Genomic DNA, 17,433 nt, shown 5'->3' with positions numbered 1-17,433 from the left:
GAACACAGAAAAACTGCACCTAAAGCATTTTAAATCCATGTCTGCATGTTTTAATTTTTTTTTTTTTCTTGAAAGAAGAGATATTCTCTGAAGGATTTAATTTTTACTAAAAAATAAACACAAGAGAGAAGATTGCAATCTTCCCACCACACAGCTTGAATCACAAATATCGGACACTGAGCTACTTTTAGACTGAGTTTTTAACTGAGTTTTGTGAGCAGTTGAAAATGGTTCGTATTTAGCACTGGAGATCTCACACTGGGGCCAGTGGCTAGACTACAACAACTGCATAAAACTTCTCATTCAGCTTTTACTCCTCAAGTTTCACATCTTCCCGGACAAAACAAAAATGAAAGCAGTGTTCACGCAGGACAGCTGCGCTGCAGAGAAGTAAACCCGAGAAGGAAACCCCTAATGTTGCTAAAAACCCAGCCAGCGCGCGCTGGGGGTGAGATTCACACCTTCCTTCAACAAGAACAAAATATACGAAAAAATTCAGGCAGGGTTTTTTCCCTTTGTTTCAGTCTTCAGATCTTACTTGTTTCCAACAAAGACTTTTAGGTGGGAGGATAAATTCCCAGTACTGCAGACACGGACTTCAGTGCTTACTTTTTTCCTCTATTTCACTATCCTTACGCCATTTGCTGGAGGTGTGGGGTTTTTATTAGTGGGGTTTTTTTCCTCCTCATATTTGTTGTATAGCTCACCACAGAGAAATAGCAACAGCTCTAGAAAGGTAGTTAAATCACATAAATGGAGGGAGAGGAATAGAAACAGAACATATAGTACAGCTGAACTCAGAAACAATACATTTGAAGGCAGGCCTGCAGCTCCCCTCCTGTAATTAAAAAGGGATTTGAGCCTGAAACAATGCACTTGAGTCCATGTCTCTTCCACAGAGTGGTAGAAAACATGGTAGCAGCAGTTGCCCATCACTTGCCCTAAGTCATCTTTCTTGGCAATTTATTTCTTAGAGGTACCATTTCAGCCTTAGAAGAATAAATATTACTGCTAATATTTATTAATGCTAATATATTCCTTAATTAAATCATTGCAGAGGGCAGTGAAATCAGAGATGTATTTGGAGAAGTGCAACTACACTTCGAAACAGGTCCTGTGCTTTGACAAATCAAGATGCACTTGGCAACCACTAAAGTTGAACGAGGTTATGCAGTGAGCAGAAAAAGGATTTTTTTCTTTATAAAATCATACATACAGACGCCTCGGTTGCTTTTGGTTAGTTCATTCTGTTCATAGTTGAGGAATACTCTTTAAGATTCCTTGTTATCTGCTGCAGGCACCTCAAACCTGACCTCTGCTCTGTATTGTCCTCCTATCTCCTCACCTACCTTCCAGGCACTGTGAAGTGCCTCCGGATAAGATTATCCAAGGCGATGGCCACAGCGAACAAGCCTGCTCTTCTGACATGAAACACAAGTGCCTGCCTGTGCAGATTATTTATGCAACGGTCTTGCCGTGAAGGATGAAACGCATAGCACGTGCCCTTGCTGCTCACCCAGACGTTTCGCCTCACTTCGCAAATGAGGTGGCCCAAATCCAGACCGAGTTGCCTGTCCACCGCATCTCTCTCCAACAAGCCCTTCCCGCTGCAGGGCTGTATCTTTATCTTCTCATTAAAAGAAGCAGAAGAAACAGTGGCTCTGCTTTTAGACAATATCTGTCCAGGTCCCTTCTTCTAGCAGGAGTTGCTCAGCCATCCTTACCATCACCAGCAGCAATAAAACCCACATAATTATCCCGTTTACCGAGTAATGGGTGAATTAAGGAGCAGGGACTGGCTCTCCTGCACTCTCAAAGAAACATCCAGAAGGATTATTTACCAACATAACCTTCCTCTTCCAAAAGAAAAAAAAACAACAAAAAATCCAAAATCTTAAAAAGTTTGTTGACATTGTTTTAATCAAGCGCTGTTTCCTAATGACCTACTGCCTTTATTTATTTATTTATTGCCTAATGGAACCACATTCCTTAACAATTAAATCATTTATTAATTCCTCCCAGGGGAGGTTGTCTAAGAACTGTTAGGTTGGTTTATGCTTGTTGGGTGCATAGGACAAGTACTGTCAAAGTAAAAATGTCAATGTTTTTGAGAATTTTATTTCAGTCTACATATTTATGTAAAGTATGAAAAGACAGTAGACTTACGGAAGTCTTCTAAAGTAAATATTTTTGGATAACTTGTTTTAAGTTCATCCCTCAAAACCAACCATGTAGATGCTGAATACAATAAAAGAATTCTTGGTGGTCTATCAAAAACATTCATAGTCTGGGTTGGTTTTAAAGCTCAGGTTTTTCAAAGATACTACATGGACTTACACACTCCACTTCCACCAATGCTCAATCATGATATATCATATCCAGGATCGCATACCTTTTTAAAGGTCATGCTTCACAGAAGATAAAAGAATTTTGATTAAAAACCAGTAGAGAGGCTGTCAGATTTTTAGTGTTTGATGGATAAAAGCAGAGACCCTAAACAGGCATCTGAAGGAGGAGTGACTCCACAATTCAAGTTCATTTTGGACTATACCAGAAGTGATTCAAGGTGGAGAGATAAGCAAATAAGACTCAAAAATTATATTGAAACCCATGTTATTTTTGCTGTTTTTACTTTAATAAAGGTGATAACTGAAGTAACAGCAGGAGAAAAATCAGTATTTACCTACCCAGTATGCTCAGTTAAGTCCTAAATAAGTAGTTAACTATCAAAAAATAAAAGTATTGAATAGTGGCCCATTCCACACCAAACACAGTATTTCCATGCATTACAATCTGTGTATTTTAAAACATACTTTTTCTTTGCTATTGCTTTCAGTATCCAAGCAGGACAGACCTGTGTTCTACTCTCCATTGGTCCTAACATGTATTTGTAGTAATTCCTGCAAGTTGTAGGATGGAAACCAAGACAATTTCTCTAGGAAAAGCCAAGGACCCAGTCTGAACCACTGAAAATGTCAGGGTTGAAAGGGCTGGATCCATCCCTCCCCTCAAGGGAGATCAACCTACACCTACAGCCAGTCTATTCCTAGGGACCTTCAACAGGGATTTCATAAACCTCTGGGACCTGGAAGAGACGTTTTAAATGTACACCAGAACCCAATGGAGACATGAAGGAAGACCATGGCAGAGTTACACCAGCATCTTGCTTTAGGTCAGGTGCATAGCTGCAAAAAAACCCAGTACAACGCAGTAGCTGTGAGAGATGAGAACTTGGATGAGATGCAGCTGGCTGAGCCTCCCCGCGTGCTCATCTCACATCAACAGCGAGAGGATGCAACTAATGGGACCCTGCCAGTATTCCTGAGGGAGGATGGAGAGCCACATCTGGAAGGGCCCAAGTGCAGTCCAGCCCGTATCCAAGTACTTTATGTAGAGAGAGCACAAGTGATCTATACCCCAACTCAGACATATCGTATAACTGACCACAGAAGAGCAGGATAATGTGCTGCCTCACCAGCTCGCATAGCTCCTATCCTCTTTCTCTTCCATTATAGCACTGTGTGCCAAGACTACAAATTTCTCAAAGCAAGGAAAATAAAGCTTCATCCCTCTTTCCAGCTCTTGGGCACCAAGGTCAGTTTGTACACAGGGACAACATGTTTGAGCTGAGGCAAGAAATGGACCCAGCCCACCACTGTCCTACCCCCGAGGATCCCCAGCACACCACAGGTTTTCCACTCTTAAGACTCATCTCCCTTGATACATGGCTTGGCAGGAGACCTAGCTCCATCTCTTCACAAGGCTCTTAGAGAAACTCTGAAAAAGGCTGACAAGAAATATCAACAGAGCCTGAAACAGCAATGCACAGCTTCATTTCACAGACCCAGTGCCAAGTCATGCCTTGGCATGGTGCAAACAGCCAAAGGCACGTAGAACCCTACGCAAGAAATAGATGCCTCATCCCGGTCCATGCCCAAACAGAAACCACAATGCAAGATTTTAATGGCAGAAGGAAATCTGGGGAATAACAATATTCCTTAAATCAACAGGGCTTTATTCATTTCATTTTGTCTAGAAAAATGGCACATGACCATTTCACCTCCCAGGAGTTTCCATCAAAACATGCAGAGCCGGCCACTTGCCAGCTTTGGGCCGATTACCAGCAAATCAACCCAGGTGAGAAGTATCCCCATTCCCCACCCAAGATTAACTTCAACCAGGTCAGATCCTGCTACTAGATTAGCTTAATGAAATCATGGAAATAACAGCGTGAAATGGCAGTTTAACACGTGTGCAAGTGGAAGGCTATGCTCCCTGAACAAGGACTGCCATGGATCACATACAACCTTCTTCTCCTTGGACACTTTCCACCCAACGCAGCTCAAACTGCTCCTCTTCTCTTCCAGCAACCTGCAAACCACAGGGACAAGATGACCAATGTGAGACAGCTAAAGCCACAAGGAACCCAGTCTGACCTTGCAGCTGGCCCTGCTTGGGAGCAGGATTTTTGACCAAGGACCTCCTGAGGTCTCTTCCGACCCAAGCAGTCCTATGGTCCTCCATCAGAGGAAAGTGATGGAAAGGAAAAAAAAAAACCAAACCCAAACCTAAAAGAAGCAATACACAACTGGGTAGCATTAAAATCATGAGGGTTTTGTTAAAAATAAAATGCATTTGTGACAAAGACATACAGCTCTCACTTCACCTATAAGACTTTTCCATAGGCACCTGTTATAGGATTCCTCCCCACAGAAAAAAATACCCTACCATGATGACTAGCAGAGCTGTAACTCTTGATAATGTTTTAAAAACAGATACAAAAACTAGTTTAATTCTAAAAGTTACTGTTCAATATGCTTCCCTTCTGAATTTTGGTATTTTCTGAGGTCATATGGTTTGTTGAGTTTGTTTCTAAATGTTTAATTTCAAGATACAGAAGACATCGATGCAGTCACAGGAGTGAAACATATATCCCATCGTGGCAATCGACCTGCCACACATGGTAGCAAGATTAATATTAAAGAGACATATAGAGAAAACAAAGACTATTCCATTTCCCTTTTTTCCTGTTATTATCCATTATCTGGCAAGAGTTTCATGTGTTTGGTTTATACAGTCTCAACTCTGAACACCTGTGCCTTCATGCATACACCCAAAGCCGATGGAAAAATTTGGTCTGTGTAAAAGGAAAATTAAGGACCATAAAAATAATCTCATTTCTGATGATCTATAGATATCCCATCAGCAGCATTTCATCCTTATAATTCAAATAAGAAACCCACTCCTGAACTTTGTGATAATCCCAGCCATCTAACCTTAAAACACGGTGTAATATTTTTGCAGTAGGAAGCCCAAACAACTAAGGAGCTTCTTCCCTGAGCAAGGAACTACCCAGACACAACCAAAATTTCAAACGATACTGCTGTTGTCCAACGGAATGCTAAAGAAAGTCTCGAATTTGCAAACTTAAGCAGCAATGGTTTAAATATTTATGCTTGTGTTTACTTTTTGGAGAAGAGAGAAATGCCGTTCACTCAAGAGGAAGTTAAGCAAATGTAGGCACGCAGGACCCGAGCCTGAGAAAATAAGCCGCTCTTTTTATCCCCCCCCCAAAAAAAAACATCTCCAGGACCAGGCTGGGGGCTTTACAAACTACAGGCAACATGACAGCAAAACAGCCCATCTAAACCCAACAGAGTTCCTTCGCGCAGACAGCAGTTCTTCTCGGGCACTCCGTCTGCCTTCGTACTTCTCAAGTATTTTGCATGCAAGTGGGACCGCAATCCCACTTTATTTATAAACCAGCGAGATGCAGGAATTTCTGAAATCGAGTTTGACCAGCTAAGACACTTCAGGCAGCTCAAGGACCTTGTTTTCTCCCCAATAAAGGTATTTTTAAAGGAATTACATTCAAAAACTACACGGTTTGGAGTGAGAACTAGAATTTGGAAGAAAATGGCCATGCTATGCCCACCAAAACCAACCACCCCAAGCAGCTTTAGAAACTTTCAGATCACGTCTGTTCACAATTTTGCTCAACTCAAGGTATTTAAGGCTTCAGGATGATGTGCTGTGCTTGGCCCCAAGGCTGTAATGGTGAATCCCAGTCTTCCTCACCAGCTGCCCAGTGGTGCCAAGCTGAAAAACCAGTGGAGGGACCAGCACCATCCCTGTGCTCCCAGTACTCCCCCTGTTGACTTGCGGGGGATGCAAAGGAGCTGAGGCTGGATACACTGTCCTTCCAGAAATCAAGCAGCGTACACAGGTGATTAGAATTTCTAGTACAGCCCTACCTCAAAACAAGCTAAATTAAGGTTGTGCAGGTAACCTCAGGTTTCATGTTTCCCAAGCGCCTGACCTCACATGCTTCACATTCTCAGAGGTTTTCTTGCAAACATGATGAACGCTCACTAAAATCACCAGGAACATCCTAGATAAAAACAATTTTGGCATAAAACATTCAGATGGTTAGATCTGCCTAGCAAAGGATACCAAAGGTTTGTGAGCCTGAACTTTAAATGGCATATACAAGTGCCAGTGTTTGTGAAAGATACTGCAACAGCAGATGTCACATCAGCCATTTGGTATCTTTAAATCTTAAAATGCAGCTTCCCCACCCCAAAAAAAGAAAAAAGGTAAAAATGTGAACTTTATAACTCATAACTAGAGCTGCAGATGCACAGAAGAAATAACTCTAAGTCATGCTCTGCAAAACTGAGCTTACAGTTTAGTACGTTTTTAAAAATAAAAGAGAATTGGGGAATTCAAATAAAGCTTTTTTTCAAATTTTTCAGAAGCGCTCTTGATGGACCATAGGCCTTTCAATAAAGATGAAACACCTCTAAAGCCATCCTGATTTATATACTGATTCCAATAAATAAATATATATAAAGTTGCCTCATCACTGACAGCCCAGGAAACAAAAGCTTAATAGTTGTGTGCCACAGCTGCTGAATTACCTTCCCTAGCATCAGCAGCCAGACTGACAGCTTCCAAAACAGTCTCTGGGATGAAAAATCACGGCCAAAAGCGAGAGCAAAGGCTGGGAGAGCCTTCATAAGGGAAAAATGCAAAGAAAATCTTCTTAATTTAATTTTTTTAAATTTAAAAAAATGAAAAAAGTCACTGGAATGGACGAGTTTATTCAAAAACACAGAGGAAACTGTCATTATCGCGTGACTCCACGAAGAAGGGCTGAAGAGAAGATGCTCTTCAGCGATAACGCAGCCTGTCTGACCCCAGCCGGACTTTCCTGGCACTCATGGTTAAGCTCAGCTCGGTAAGATCGTGCTTAAGCATCCACAGCCCATCACCACCGCATCCATGCACATCTCATTAGGAGAGTCCCATGTCATTTCCTAACTCTCTCCTGGGAAAAGAGTCAGGAAAATGCTCGAGCCGGCCCAAAACCCATTTCTGCAACTAACGATCTATTTATGAAGTGATTTATTAAAGCGCTTCATTCCCAATTTAGCAAAACACGCTCTTTTTTCCTCCCCGTAGCAGCGATCTCCCCCTTCCTTTGCTGCTACGTGATTATTTTTTTATACGCGGATGGGCAGGGTAACGTGCACTGCAGCAAGGGATGTGAAAGCCATGATTTCTGCTGAGCTCACGCTCCTGACTTTATTAATCTCAGCTTGATTTCAGGATATGAAAACGTAAATGGAGGAGGATCTATAAGCAGAAGGGCGGCAAAACGCCCGGTTCTGAACTTAGAGCTGGTCTTACCGCGAGTCACGTCTGAGGATTTTGGAAGGGGGCGGTGGGGGGGGGGGGGATAAATCAAAGGGTGTTTCAGCTCCATTTAGGAAAATTCCAGAAAGAAATATCGATTATTTCAGCCTTCGGAGGGGCAGCTCTCCCGTAAAGGTCCGGCATGTTGGGGAGCGAGCTGCCATGGAGTCAAATACTGCGTTAAAACCCAGAAATATCTCGTGTGGACGGGGTGGGAATCATGAACGCTGCTCTCGTAACGGGCCGCTCCTCTGCCAGAGGACGGTGCCGACCGTGACCCGGTGCCGCCGCAGTGCTCGGCGTCGGGGCCGTTTCCTCACTCGGTGCAGTGGCGGGGGGGAAGAGAGGGGGTTGCGGGACTGCCTCCAGCCCACGGACCCACTGGTGACACTGGAAACACTACGGGAGATAAAAGCACCTCCCCCTCCAGGCTGGGTTTTCCATGTCTCGCTTGTCCAACCCACCCTAAGAATGGGTGTAAACGGCAGCGTAGTGGCGCCGGGGGATGAAAAAGCAGGAGGCTCGCTGCCGCCCTCGGCATTCCCACGCGTGGGGAAGCCCCCGCGGGGCCCGCGGACACCATCCGGCCGCCGGGGACGGAGCTGGCCCGCACCTTGCGCCCGCGGCTTCCCCCGAGGGGCTCGGTCACGCGTGGGGGCGACGCTCGCGTGGGCCCAGCCATCTTTACCCGCTGCGGGAGCCCCCCACGCCACCGGAGGGACTCGCCCTCCTCCGCCGAACAAAGGCTCCCGCCGGCACCGGGCGATGCTCCGCCGCGCCAACGGGGCTCGCCTCTCGCTGAGCGCGGGACGGCGGCGACCCCGGCCCCGAGCGCCGGCACCGCCCGCCCGCGGGGCACCGCGCCCGCCGCTCCCACCTCACACGCACCCGGAGGCCCCCGCCCCGCTCCCGCTGCCCCGCCGCCGCCGCTCACCTGGGTGTCGGGGCGCGGCGCATCCCTCGCCCGCCGCCGCCGCCGCTGGGGGGGGGCTCCCGCGGGGCGCTGCCGAGGGGCCGGGGCGGGGAGGGGAGGGGGGGACCCGGGAGGGATCGGGCGCTCCCGCCGCCGCCGCCGCCCGGGCGCTGCCCGACTGCCCGCGCGCGCCTCCCTCGCGCACCCGCCGCCGCCCGCGCGCCGCCGGGAGGGGGGGGCGGTGCCCTCCCCGCCCCACCCCTCAAGTCCCGCCCCGCCCTTCGCCCCGCCCCTCAAGCCCCGCCCCCTCTCGCTCTTCCCGCGCTTGCGCATTCTGCGCGGTCGCTAAGGCGGTACGACGCGGCGGCGCTGCCAGCTTTACGGCAGTGCTCAGCAACCGGCCGGTGCCGGCGTCGCGGAGGGCGAGCGGGCTATGAGGCGGCAGGTGAGCGGCGGCGGCGGTGCGGAAAGGGCCTGGCCCGGGTCCGGTGGCGTTGTCACGGCAACAGCGGTGTCACTGGGGCCTCGGCGGTGGTTGCCGTGCCCGGTGGGTGCGCAAGCCGTAGCCGTTGGGGGTCCGTGCCGGCCTCCACCGGGCCCGGAGGCTTCAGAGCGCGTTTTGAGGGGAAAATGGTTAAAATCGTTAATTGCGGAGCCGCGTTGCGGGCACGGGTGTCGAACCGGAGCTGCCCGCCATAGCTTGGCCTGGGTGGGCTCGCAGGGAGCGGTGCTACTGGGTGGTCCCGGGCCAGGCCCTGCTCCCCACCCCGGCCTTGCCTCTGCCCCCGGGCCCGGCCCGGGCCTCGCCAGCCCGGGTAAAGCCTCTCCTCTCCCCTTAATTCTCATTTATATATCCGTAGAAATGGAAGCGGGACGGGCGAGCTTTTCCCTGGGGGGCTGCTCCCATGCTCTGACCCCGACTGGCACCGACTGCAGCCGCCGGGTCCGGCGAGGTTCACGGTCAGGCGAGCCGCTCCTCTGTGCCGTGGGTCGCGTCTCCATCGGGCAGGGACAGCCCGACCCTGACCGAATTCCCGCGACCTTCAGGTGTTTCAGGCAAATCATATTCCCTCCCAGCGCTTCCCGCTACCCTCTCGAATAAACTTTCTCAAAGCAGGTGAATGCAATCCATCGACGTCCGATCTAACGTCGTTTCGATGAGCCGAGCTGAGGGGTTTCCCATCGCTACTTCTGGGAGGCATCTCTCATCCTCAGGTGTTCAAGTCGCCGGGGTTTTTTCTTGTTAAACTTAATGCTTTGACCAACCCCATCATGGGGAGCAGAACACATTTGATTTAGTAGCATTTGGTGTAGCTCCTCTGGCTTTTAGTTTACTGCCCTGTGAGATGTTGTGAAACAAAGCAGGGTTCTGGAGTTTGCTTTTGTAGAGCAGCTGCACATGGCTGGTGTGGGGGATTTGTCAGGAACAGAAAGGTTTGGGCATTGTCTGTGCATACAGAAATTAGGAATGTTTTCTTCAGAGTCTGGCGTTCGGGGCTATTGAACTTGCAAAGGCTCTGTTCTCGTATCATACAGGAATTATAATCTGTAGGCTGCAAAGAGATTGCTTATATTTAACACAAGAACAGACGAGCATGCTTCTTTTCTGGCTTAGTCGTTTAATTTTGCTTGAGCTTCTTCTCTGGCTCTGTCAGGAGGCAGATGAGTACAGAGGCTCCGTTGCTGGTAGCCCAGCTCACACTGATAAATAGAAATTGATGTTCCTTGTCTGATCTTACTACCATTAACAACAACTGCTATTAAAAGCATTGACATGGTGTCTAAAAATTGTATTTTCAGTAAACGTGTCTGGTGGTACAATCGTGGGGCCTTTTACTCTTGATCATTCTAAAGATCTCAGTCAAGCTGCCAAAAACTTCTCCTTCCCTCCTACTCTTCCCTGGTAAAATCTGAATAATTTGTCTTGCAGGTGGCTTTTACCTCCATATTCTCTGAATTTCATACAGGAATTTAGTGACATGACACCTTAAAATATTCACTCTGGATGTTCTTAGTACCTTTAATTTATTCAAGTAGACTTTAGGAATCTGATTCATCTTTAATTTATGCTCTCTTTTCTCCATCACTGACTATTTACGCTCAATTACTAGGGAGTTTCATTCCCTGGTTCTCAAGTGCTGCCTTCAGAGTGCAACGCAACAATTACATGCAGAAGGTAGCTGCCTTTAATGTTGTGAAAATAATAGGTTTGGGGTTTTTTTGTCAAGTATTACAAAACGCATGCTTTGCCTTGCATCCTGGACACAAAGGATCCCAGCAGTTTATGGATCAAATCTGCGCTAATGACGGCGGCTTGTTTGTTAAATTGTTACAACTTTTGAGATGAGAGAAACTTCTTGCCATATTGATGCAAGACAGCACTGTTTTCAAATGTGTAAATGAAATGGGTGACTTCATCTTGGTTGGCTTGATGACATTTTTATTGAAACGCTCCTTTTTCTCTCCCTGGTGTGCTCATCTTTGCACTTGAAACGGGGCAGATTAATATCCTTCCAAGAAGCTGAGGATTACACAGAGTTTGCACAAATTCCAACTACTAATATGCAAATAAAATGAACTAGCAAGACACTTATTGGCAACCTCCAGCAAATGTTCCAGGCCTGCGTCAGTATTTATTCCTATTTTGATGAAAACTTCTGAACAAAGTGTGCCTGAGCCTTCAGGAAGCAAGTCCTGGCTGTGTGTGAGCAGAGCTGCTTGTGATCTGCGACTGCATTTCCGTACCCCTTAATGTCAGGGCTGCTCAGATCCACAGTCCGGCTTCCCTGCAGATTGATCTTTTGCTTTAACTGGGAGGTTGTCCCGCACAAAACAACCTCTCTGATGGCATTTCACAGCTCCACTATGCGTTTTTGGTCCTCATTTTTTACCTTAAGTGGCTCAAAGGCGTCAGAGCCTACAAAGGGTTTTCCTTTAAGCTGTGTGCTGCACGCAATGAGTCATCCTGCAGAACTCACAAGCAGTTTCACAAATACCAGATGGTAGTAAAATTAAAAGTAGTAGCTAGTGGCAATTAAGCATTTGCTATAACCATTCTCCCTTCCTGACTGTAGGAAGTTGCCAAATGTCTTTTTTTTTTTTTTTTTCCTAACTTGACTGAAAAAAAACCCAAGCTATGTTTCTGCAGAGTGGAAAATTAACAGAATACAAATCCTTCCTTCCCTAGCCCATAATCCCATTTGGAGTTGAGTGGAAAGCTATTTGCTGTATTTCATGCATCTCTGGGAGAAGATGAAGCAGAAAAAACACGCAGTAAAGGAAAATTTGGGGCATTGTATGGGCACATGCAAAAAGTATTTCAGCAGTGACCCTGTTAAACCCACAAACTGTTTGCTTCTAAGCTTGCAGAATGTACAGCTCTTTAAACAAGACTACATTCAGGCGTGCTACAGAGTTGCTGGGACTTAGTTTGGATTTTTTGTTTTGTTTTTATACTGCAGGCTGTTGCAAAGGATTTGCTCCACAAACTTGGAAATAGTTTGAGTTCATTAACGTAAGAAGCACGTCCAAATACCATTGTGTTTGGCTCAGTATAAATAACAATGACTGCTCCCCTTCCTTTTCAGTGACTCTTGCTGCTTGGCATCTTCTGGATCTATCAGCGATACACAAATAGTTATTAGCTTTCTCAAGCCCCAGATATGCTACCTCGGCCCTTCCTTCCGATGTATTACACATGCAGCATGCTTCATCCATTCTGTTATTTACAAGTCACATGCGATGTGACTTTGCTAAGATTTTTTGGAGATAAATCTCTCTTAATTTATGCATAACTGGCCAGGAAAGATTTTTTCATGATTCATGTCACAATAAGAAGCACAAATCTACCTCTTCCTATCATGTAAACAACACACATGATTTTTTATTTCCCCCAATCATAATGGATAACTAGTGTCTTCTTTATAGTGAATCATATTAAAATGATCTTATTGTTGTTACTTTTCGCACTGTGCTTTAAGAAATCCTAAGATGTTTTCATGCTGGGACAGATGAGGAAAGGGTGAGGCCAAACCAGCCCCATGTCACCGCTGCCCCCAGCTGTGGCATTTCTAGCCCTGTCCTGGCAAGGAGAGAAGCATCGGGGGCTGATGGTTCAGCGCAGCAGCTGAGGAGCCCAGGATGGGGGATGCGAGAGCAAAGGAAAACTGGGGTGGATATAGGGGGTTTAAACCAGCAGTTTCTCTTAGGAAGATCTCCTCCTAAATCCTAGTCTGGTGCCAGTGAGTATTTCGTGTTGTTTATTGAGTAGCACCTCCTAGCATGCTATGCAACCTCTTAAAACACGCTTTAATCCCCCCGAGATGGGAAGGCAGCTAATGCAACAGCTTCTGAAAAGGAATTACACGACTGGTAGAAAGACCAGAATTAGTAGATACATGGATAACCTGATAAACAGAAAGGAGTCAGGAGTAGTCTTGCCTGGAAGACCTGTTGGAAGTCACTTGAGTATGTCCTCAAACGCATGGGTGGGGAGAACAAGGTGTTTCAATCTACTTGAATTTCCACGTGCCTTTTTTAAGGATAAGCAGCCTCTATTTGTGGAAATCAGGCACAGATTAAGAGGGAAGAACGTAGCCTGGACAAATAGCAGAGTAAAAGATTGGAAAGAGTGGGTTGGCGTGATTGGTCGCTTCTGAATGTCACCAGTGGAAGCCTGCAGGGCTCTTCACCCCTTGGCGTACCCACGAGTGCTTTCTCCTTTTGTGAGCAAAAGTTTGGCAAGTTAAAACCCGAGCTAAAAAATTATTTTGTGGATCATCCACCTTCGGTGGTACTTGAGTTATTGAAATCTCTACCAGCTAGGCAGAGAGTTGTCCTAAAGATTCCCACGGTAGGGAACTGGTTTGTTTGTGATCTTGTTTTGCTTTGTTTCTCCTTACTCATCGCCGCCTTGCCTCCTGTGCTGGTGGGCTAGCAGGTTTTCCTGGAACAGGTCATGCGTCTGGCACCGAGCTGTGGCATTATCTGCTAGGCAAAAGGGACCATATGCCTGTCAGACAGCCCCAGAAAGACTTTTGTTTAAGGAATCTCAGTGATGCAAAGAATTACAGTGATTGTCACTGTGCAGGTGAAACACTGAAACACCAAAACACCAACCGACTTCTGGATCGCGTATGGTTTCTGTGCAAAGCACAGAACTGTGAAGGAGTGCCTGCAGGTCCCAAGCTGGAACTGCTTTGAAATCACTTTGCTTTGAGGTTAAGATCATAACAATGAAACATTTATCTGATTGGAGCCACGCACTGCTCCTGGAGCAGCAGAAGAGCCCGGCTCAGCCCATCACAGGCTGCAGATGAGGAGCTATGTGTCCTCCAGCTGCTCATCTGCTGGTCCTTCAAATATCCGTCTGGGAAACCTGGGCTTCTGCTCACTGCTTTTTCCTTGCTGAGAAGGAACTCAAAATGTCTGTTGCACTGTATCTTGTCCCAGGTGTGATCTGATTCCTTAATTCATCTTTCCTTTCTCTGTTTCAGCTTTTGAAGTTTCCTGGAGTGCCACAGCCCCGACCTGCTCAGGATGGACCCTGTTGTTCTCAGCTACATGGACAGTTTGCTGAGGCAGTCGGATGTTGCCTTGCTGGAGCCCCCAAACTGGCTTAACGATCACATAATCGGGTTTGCCTTCGAGTACTTCACCAACCACCAGTTCCAAGAATTTAGCGATCAGGTTTGTTTTATCAGCCCCGAAGTGGCTCAGTTCATTAAATGTGCCCTTAGTCAGGAAGAAATAGCCATATTCCTTCAACCGCTGGACCTTCTCCACAAGAAGCTGGTGTTCTTGCCTATCAATGATAACTCCAACCAGGTTGCTGGGGGCACCCACTGGAGCTTACTGGTTTATTTCAGGGACAAAAAGTGCTTTGCCCATTATGATTCCCACAGTAAATGCAACTCTGCCCATGCCAAGCAAGTGGCAGGGAAGCTGGAGGACTTCTTGGGCAAAAGAGGGGGCAAAGCAACCTTTGTGGAAGAGAAGGCGCCTGCCCAGCAGAACAGCTATGACTGTGGGATGTACGTGATCTGCAACGCGGAGGCTCTGTGTCAGGGATACTTCAGGGGCCGGCCGGAGCCTTTGCTGCAGCTCCTCACCCCCTCCTACATCACGCAGAAGAGATCGGAGTGGAAAGCTCTCGTCACCAAACTGGCACAGAAGTGAGCGAGGTGCAGGTCCAGCCCCCCTCTAAAAGCTGCCTTCCCCCGCCGTGAGGCAGCACCCCCAGTGCCTGAGGGAGATGCCCATGCACAGGATTGTCCCAAAGAAGAAGAATGTAACCCCTCCAGCATGGCTACACCCCCCAAACACCCCATTCTCTCCTGGAAAAGCCTAAGTCCCCTCTGAAAATCACTAGCCTTTGAACTTCTAAAGAGAAAAGTCACTTTGCTTTCAAAGAAATCTTCCTCTCCACAGTGAATTTTTACACTAATTGCTGTGGCAAAATGGGTTGCTAAAGAGACTTCTCTGCCTTTACCCAGCAAGCAAACCCACCCTTGTTAGGTGGCTGTAATTGGCTACAGGCATTGCTGTTCCAAGCCAGGTTTAGCAAATGCCCTTTAAAACCAAGCCCCAAAATGCTTTATCATGGCTATTTCTAATTTGTGCCTCCCGCTAGTGGCATTGGAGCAGTCTAGGCTTTACCAGCAAGGACTTTTACCCCTGAAAACCTGATGTTGGGATGTCAGTGTGAAAAGATGAAACGCCAAAGGAAATGGTACAATTAATTAAAGAATGGAGAAAAAAAAATCATTTTCTTCAGATGGGTGATGGCTGTATGGGATAGCACTTCTTTTTTTTTTTTTTTGTCCCCCACCCCTGCTCACTCTTATTATAAATTAAAACCTGACTCTGAACTGCTGGAAATAACAGGAAGCTGAGAAACCCAATCCTAGGAAAGGAAACTTAATTGAGATGAAAAGCTACGCTCGCTCTTTGAAGGTTTTGGGTTTTTTTTTTTCATTACAATTTTAGGTCACCTCCATTTGGGGAGGGTTCGTCAGCACTCCCCAACCCTCGTTAGCGTTCACTGTAGTCAGAGCATACAAGGCAGTCGCTGCTTCCTCTAGCACAAAACCAGTTCTGTTACTCAAGATAAAAAAACCACACCAGGGAGAACAAAAGGACAGAGTTTGAGGTATAAAAGCCAAAGATAACTGCGGTCTCCTTGAAGCCCAAGAAGTCCTTAATACACTTCTAATTGAAACTCTTTTCCTCCTGTGCTGGATGATGGCTGGGATCTCGGAGCAGATCCTCTCATTAAAAACAGGCTTAGCAGTGGGGAAAATAAAAATTAAAATGAGATGTCGTTGCAGGATAAGGAATAATCTCTAACCTCATGAGAAGCAAAGAGCAGGTTGCTCAGGTGGTGTCTAGCACAGCAACCACACCCCAGCGTGCCAACTGGATCAGGGAAATCCAGGTTAAATACAACCCTCAGGAAAGGAAAGGGGGAAGGATTATTTTTAACCTGGAGCTCTTCACCCATCGCCATCAGCCCAGCCCCACTGGTGTGTGTACCAGCACAGCACCGAGGTGATGAACTGCAGGAAGAGCTTAAACTTCCCTGGTTGCTAAGAGAAAGGTAAGTAGCCGCAGCCCAGGCTCTTCCAAAACACCCAAACAAACACATAGCGGCAGTGGTGGGGCCAAACGGGGGCCGGGGTCATTCCCCTCCTGCCAGGGACTCCCTCCAGCACCAGCCTCCCTGGAAAACCCCCTCCACCACTCAGCTGGAGCCGAAAATCCAAGAGATGGTTGAAACGGGACCGAGCTGCTCACCAAGGGGATTCACTTTGGACTCTGTGGGGCTTTGCTGGAGCAACATCACTCCTGCTCCCAGCTCCAAAATAAAACTCAAACCAAACCGGGTGCTTGCCAGCATCATCCCATGTCTTTTTGGATCCCCACCGAGAAGCAGTGGCTCCTGCTGCCTCGCCGTGCCTCGTGCAGCAGTATCACGGCCACAGTGGTTGTGACTCGCAGGCAGAGCCGCACGGCTCACAGCGGCTTCTCGGCCACCGCGCCCTGCAGCAGGTGGAACCAAGCAGAAATGGCCAGTGAGCCCGGGGACAACCCCTGCCACGCCTTGTGTGATAGCGAGGCAGCCGTAAAAGCTGATTTAATCTCCTAATCCTGTTTTTAGGGGTCGATTTGGGCTGGGGAGGAGCACAGGTAGGAAGGCAGGTTGGTGGGTGCAACTGGGGAAGCGTCAGGGGGACGTGAGGGCAGGGGCTGTGCTTGTCTGGTGGTTGCCCTGTGCTCCTTGTCCCTGTCCCCAAGGGACGGGGCAGGGCTGCCAGAGCCAGCAAGGTGAGCACCCAGGGGACGTCTCCTGCACACAAGGCTTTTACGTGGCATTTCTTTACACAAAGAAAAGCAAATAAGCTCAAGCAGGGCGTCGCCGGGAGAGCAAACAGGCACTGATCAGGCAGGCAGGCAGGCAGCAGCTGGAAAAGAAAACTGGAGCCTTGCAACTGACTTCCAGCACCAGGGACACCCCCAAACCGCACCAGGGGTGCATCCCAGGGCTCCTCCAAATCTTCTCCATGTCAGCCAACTGCACCCACGGGTTGTCCCACCGCTGGTTTTAACCAAAGAGCCCCGAGAGGAGCCAAGGTGGCCGTCACCCCCATTCACACACCTGGCCCGGGCACTGGGGACAAGGGACCTCATGTACTTGCTTTGTATCAGATGTTGCGCAGCACCCAAAAACCACCAGGCTGGGCACACAAGACCAAAATAACCACAGTTCTAAATTGCTAAACCTAATTTTTGAGGCCATAAGCCCCACTGTGAGGTTGAACCCA

General features: G+C 47.5%; 2 protein-coding genes across 10 annotated transcripts in view; one reads left to right on the top strand and one right to left on the bottom strand.

The window, feature by feature from the left end:
- MYO9A (myosin IXA) overlaps nucleotides 1–8,762 on the bottom strand; it is a 186,964-nt gene extending 178,202 nt beyond the window's left edge. For 8 of the 9 annotated variants that reach the window (XM_074917623.1, XM_074917628.1, XM_074917626.1 and 5 more), the window contains exon 1: nucleotides 8,633–8,748. The gene's annotated coding sequence lies outside the window, so the exon portion shown is untranslated. Of the gene's footprint in view, nucleotides 1–8,632 lie in introns of all 9 variants that reach the window. The other variant, XM_074917624.1, reaches the window with a different exon arrangement.
- A 208-nt stretch (nucleotides 8,763–8,970) lies between these two features.
- SENP8 (SUMO peptidase family member, NEDD8 specific) lies at nucleotides 8,971–15,387 on the top strand. The gene is made up of 2 exons (XM_074916650.1): nucleotides 8,971–9,056; nucleotides 14,107–15,387. Exon 2 carries the CDS (start codon nucleotides 14,150–14,152, stop codon nucleotides 14,786–14,788), a length of 639 nt encoding a protein of 212 aa, XP_074772751.1. The 5' UTR covers nucleotides 8,971–9,056; nucleotides 14,107–14,149; the 3' UTR covers nucleotides 14,789–15,387.
- The last annotated feature ends 2,046 nt before the right edge of the window (nucleotides 15,388–17,433 follow it).

This window comes from Athene noctua, chromosome 13, assembly GCF_965140245.1.
Source record: "Athene noctua chromosome 13, bAthNoc1.hap1.1, whole genome shotgun sequence".
Lineage (NCBI taxonomy): Eukaryota > Metazoa > Chordata > Aves > Strigiformes > Strigidae > Athene > Athene noctua.
The sequence above is the reverse complement of the archived record's forward strand: the minus strand, read 5'-3'. Positions and strand labels throughout refer to the sequence as shown.

Bases quoted from the DNA above. Each gene is read 5' to 3' on its own strand.
- SENP8 (XM_074916650.1), top strand. From the start codon at position 14,150: ATGGACCCTGTTGTTCTCAGCTACATGGACAGTTTGCTGAGGCAGTCG.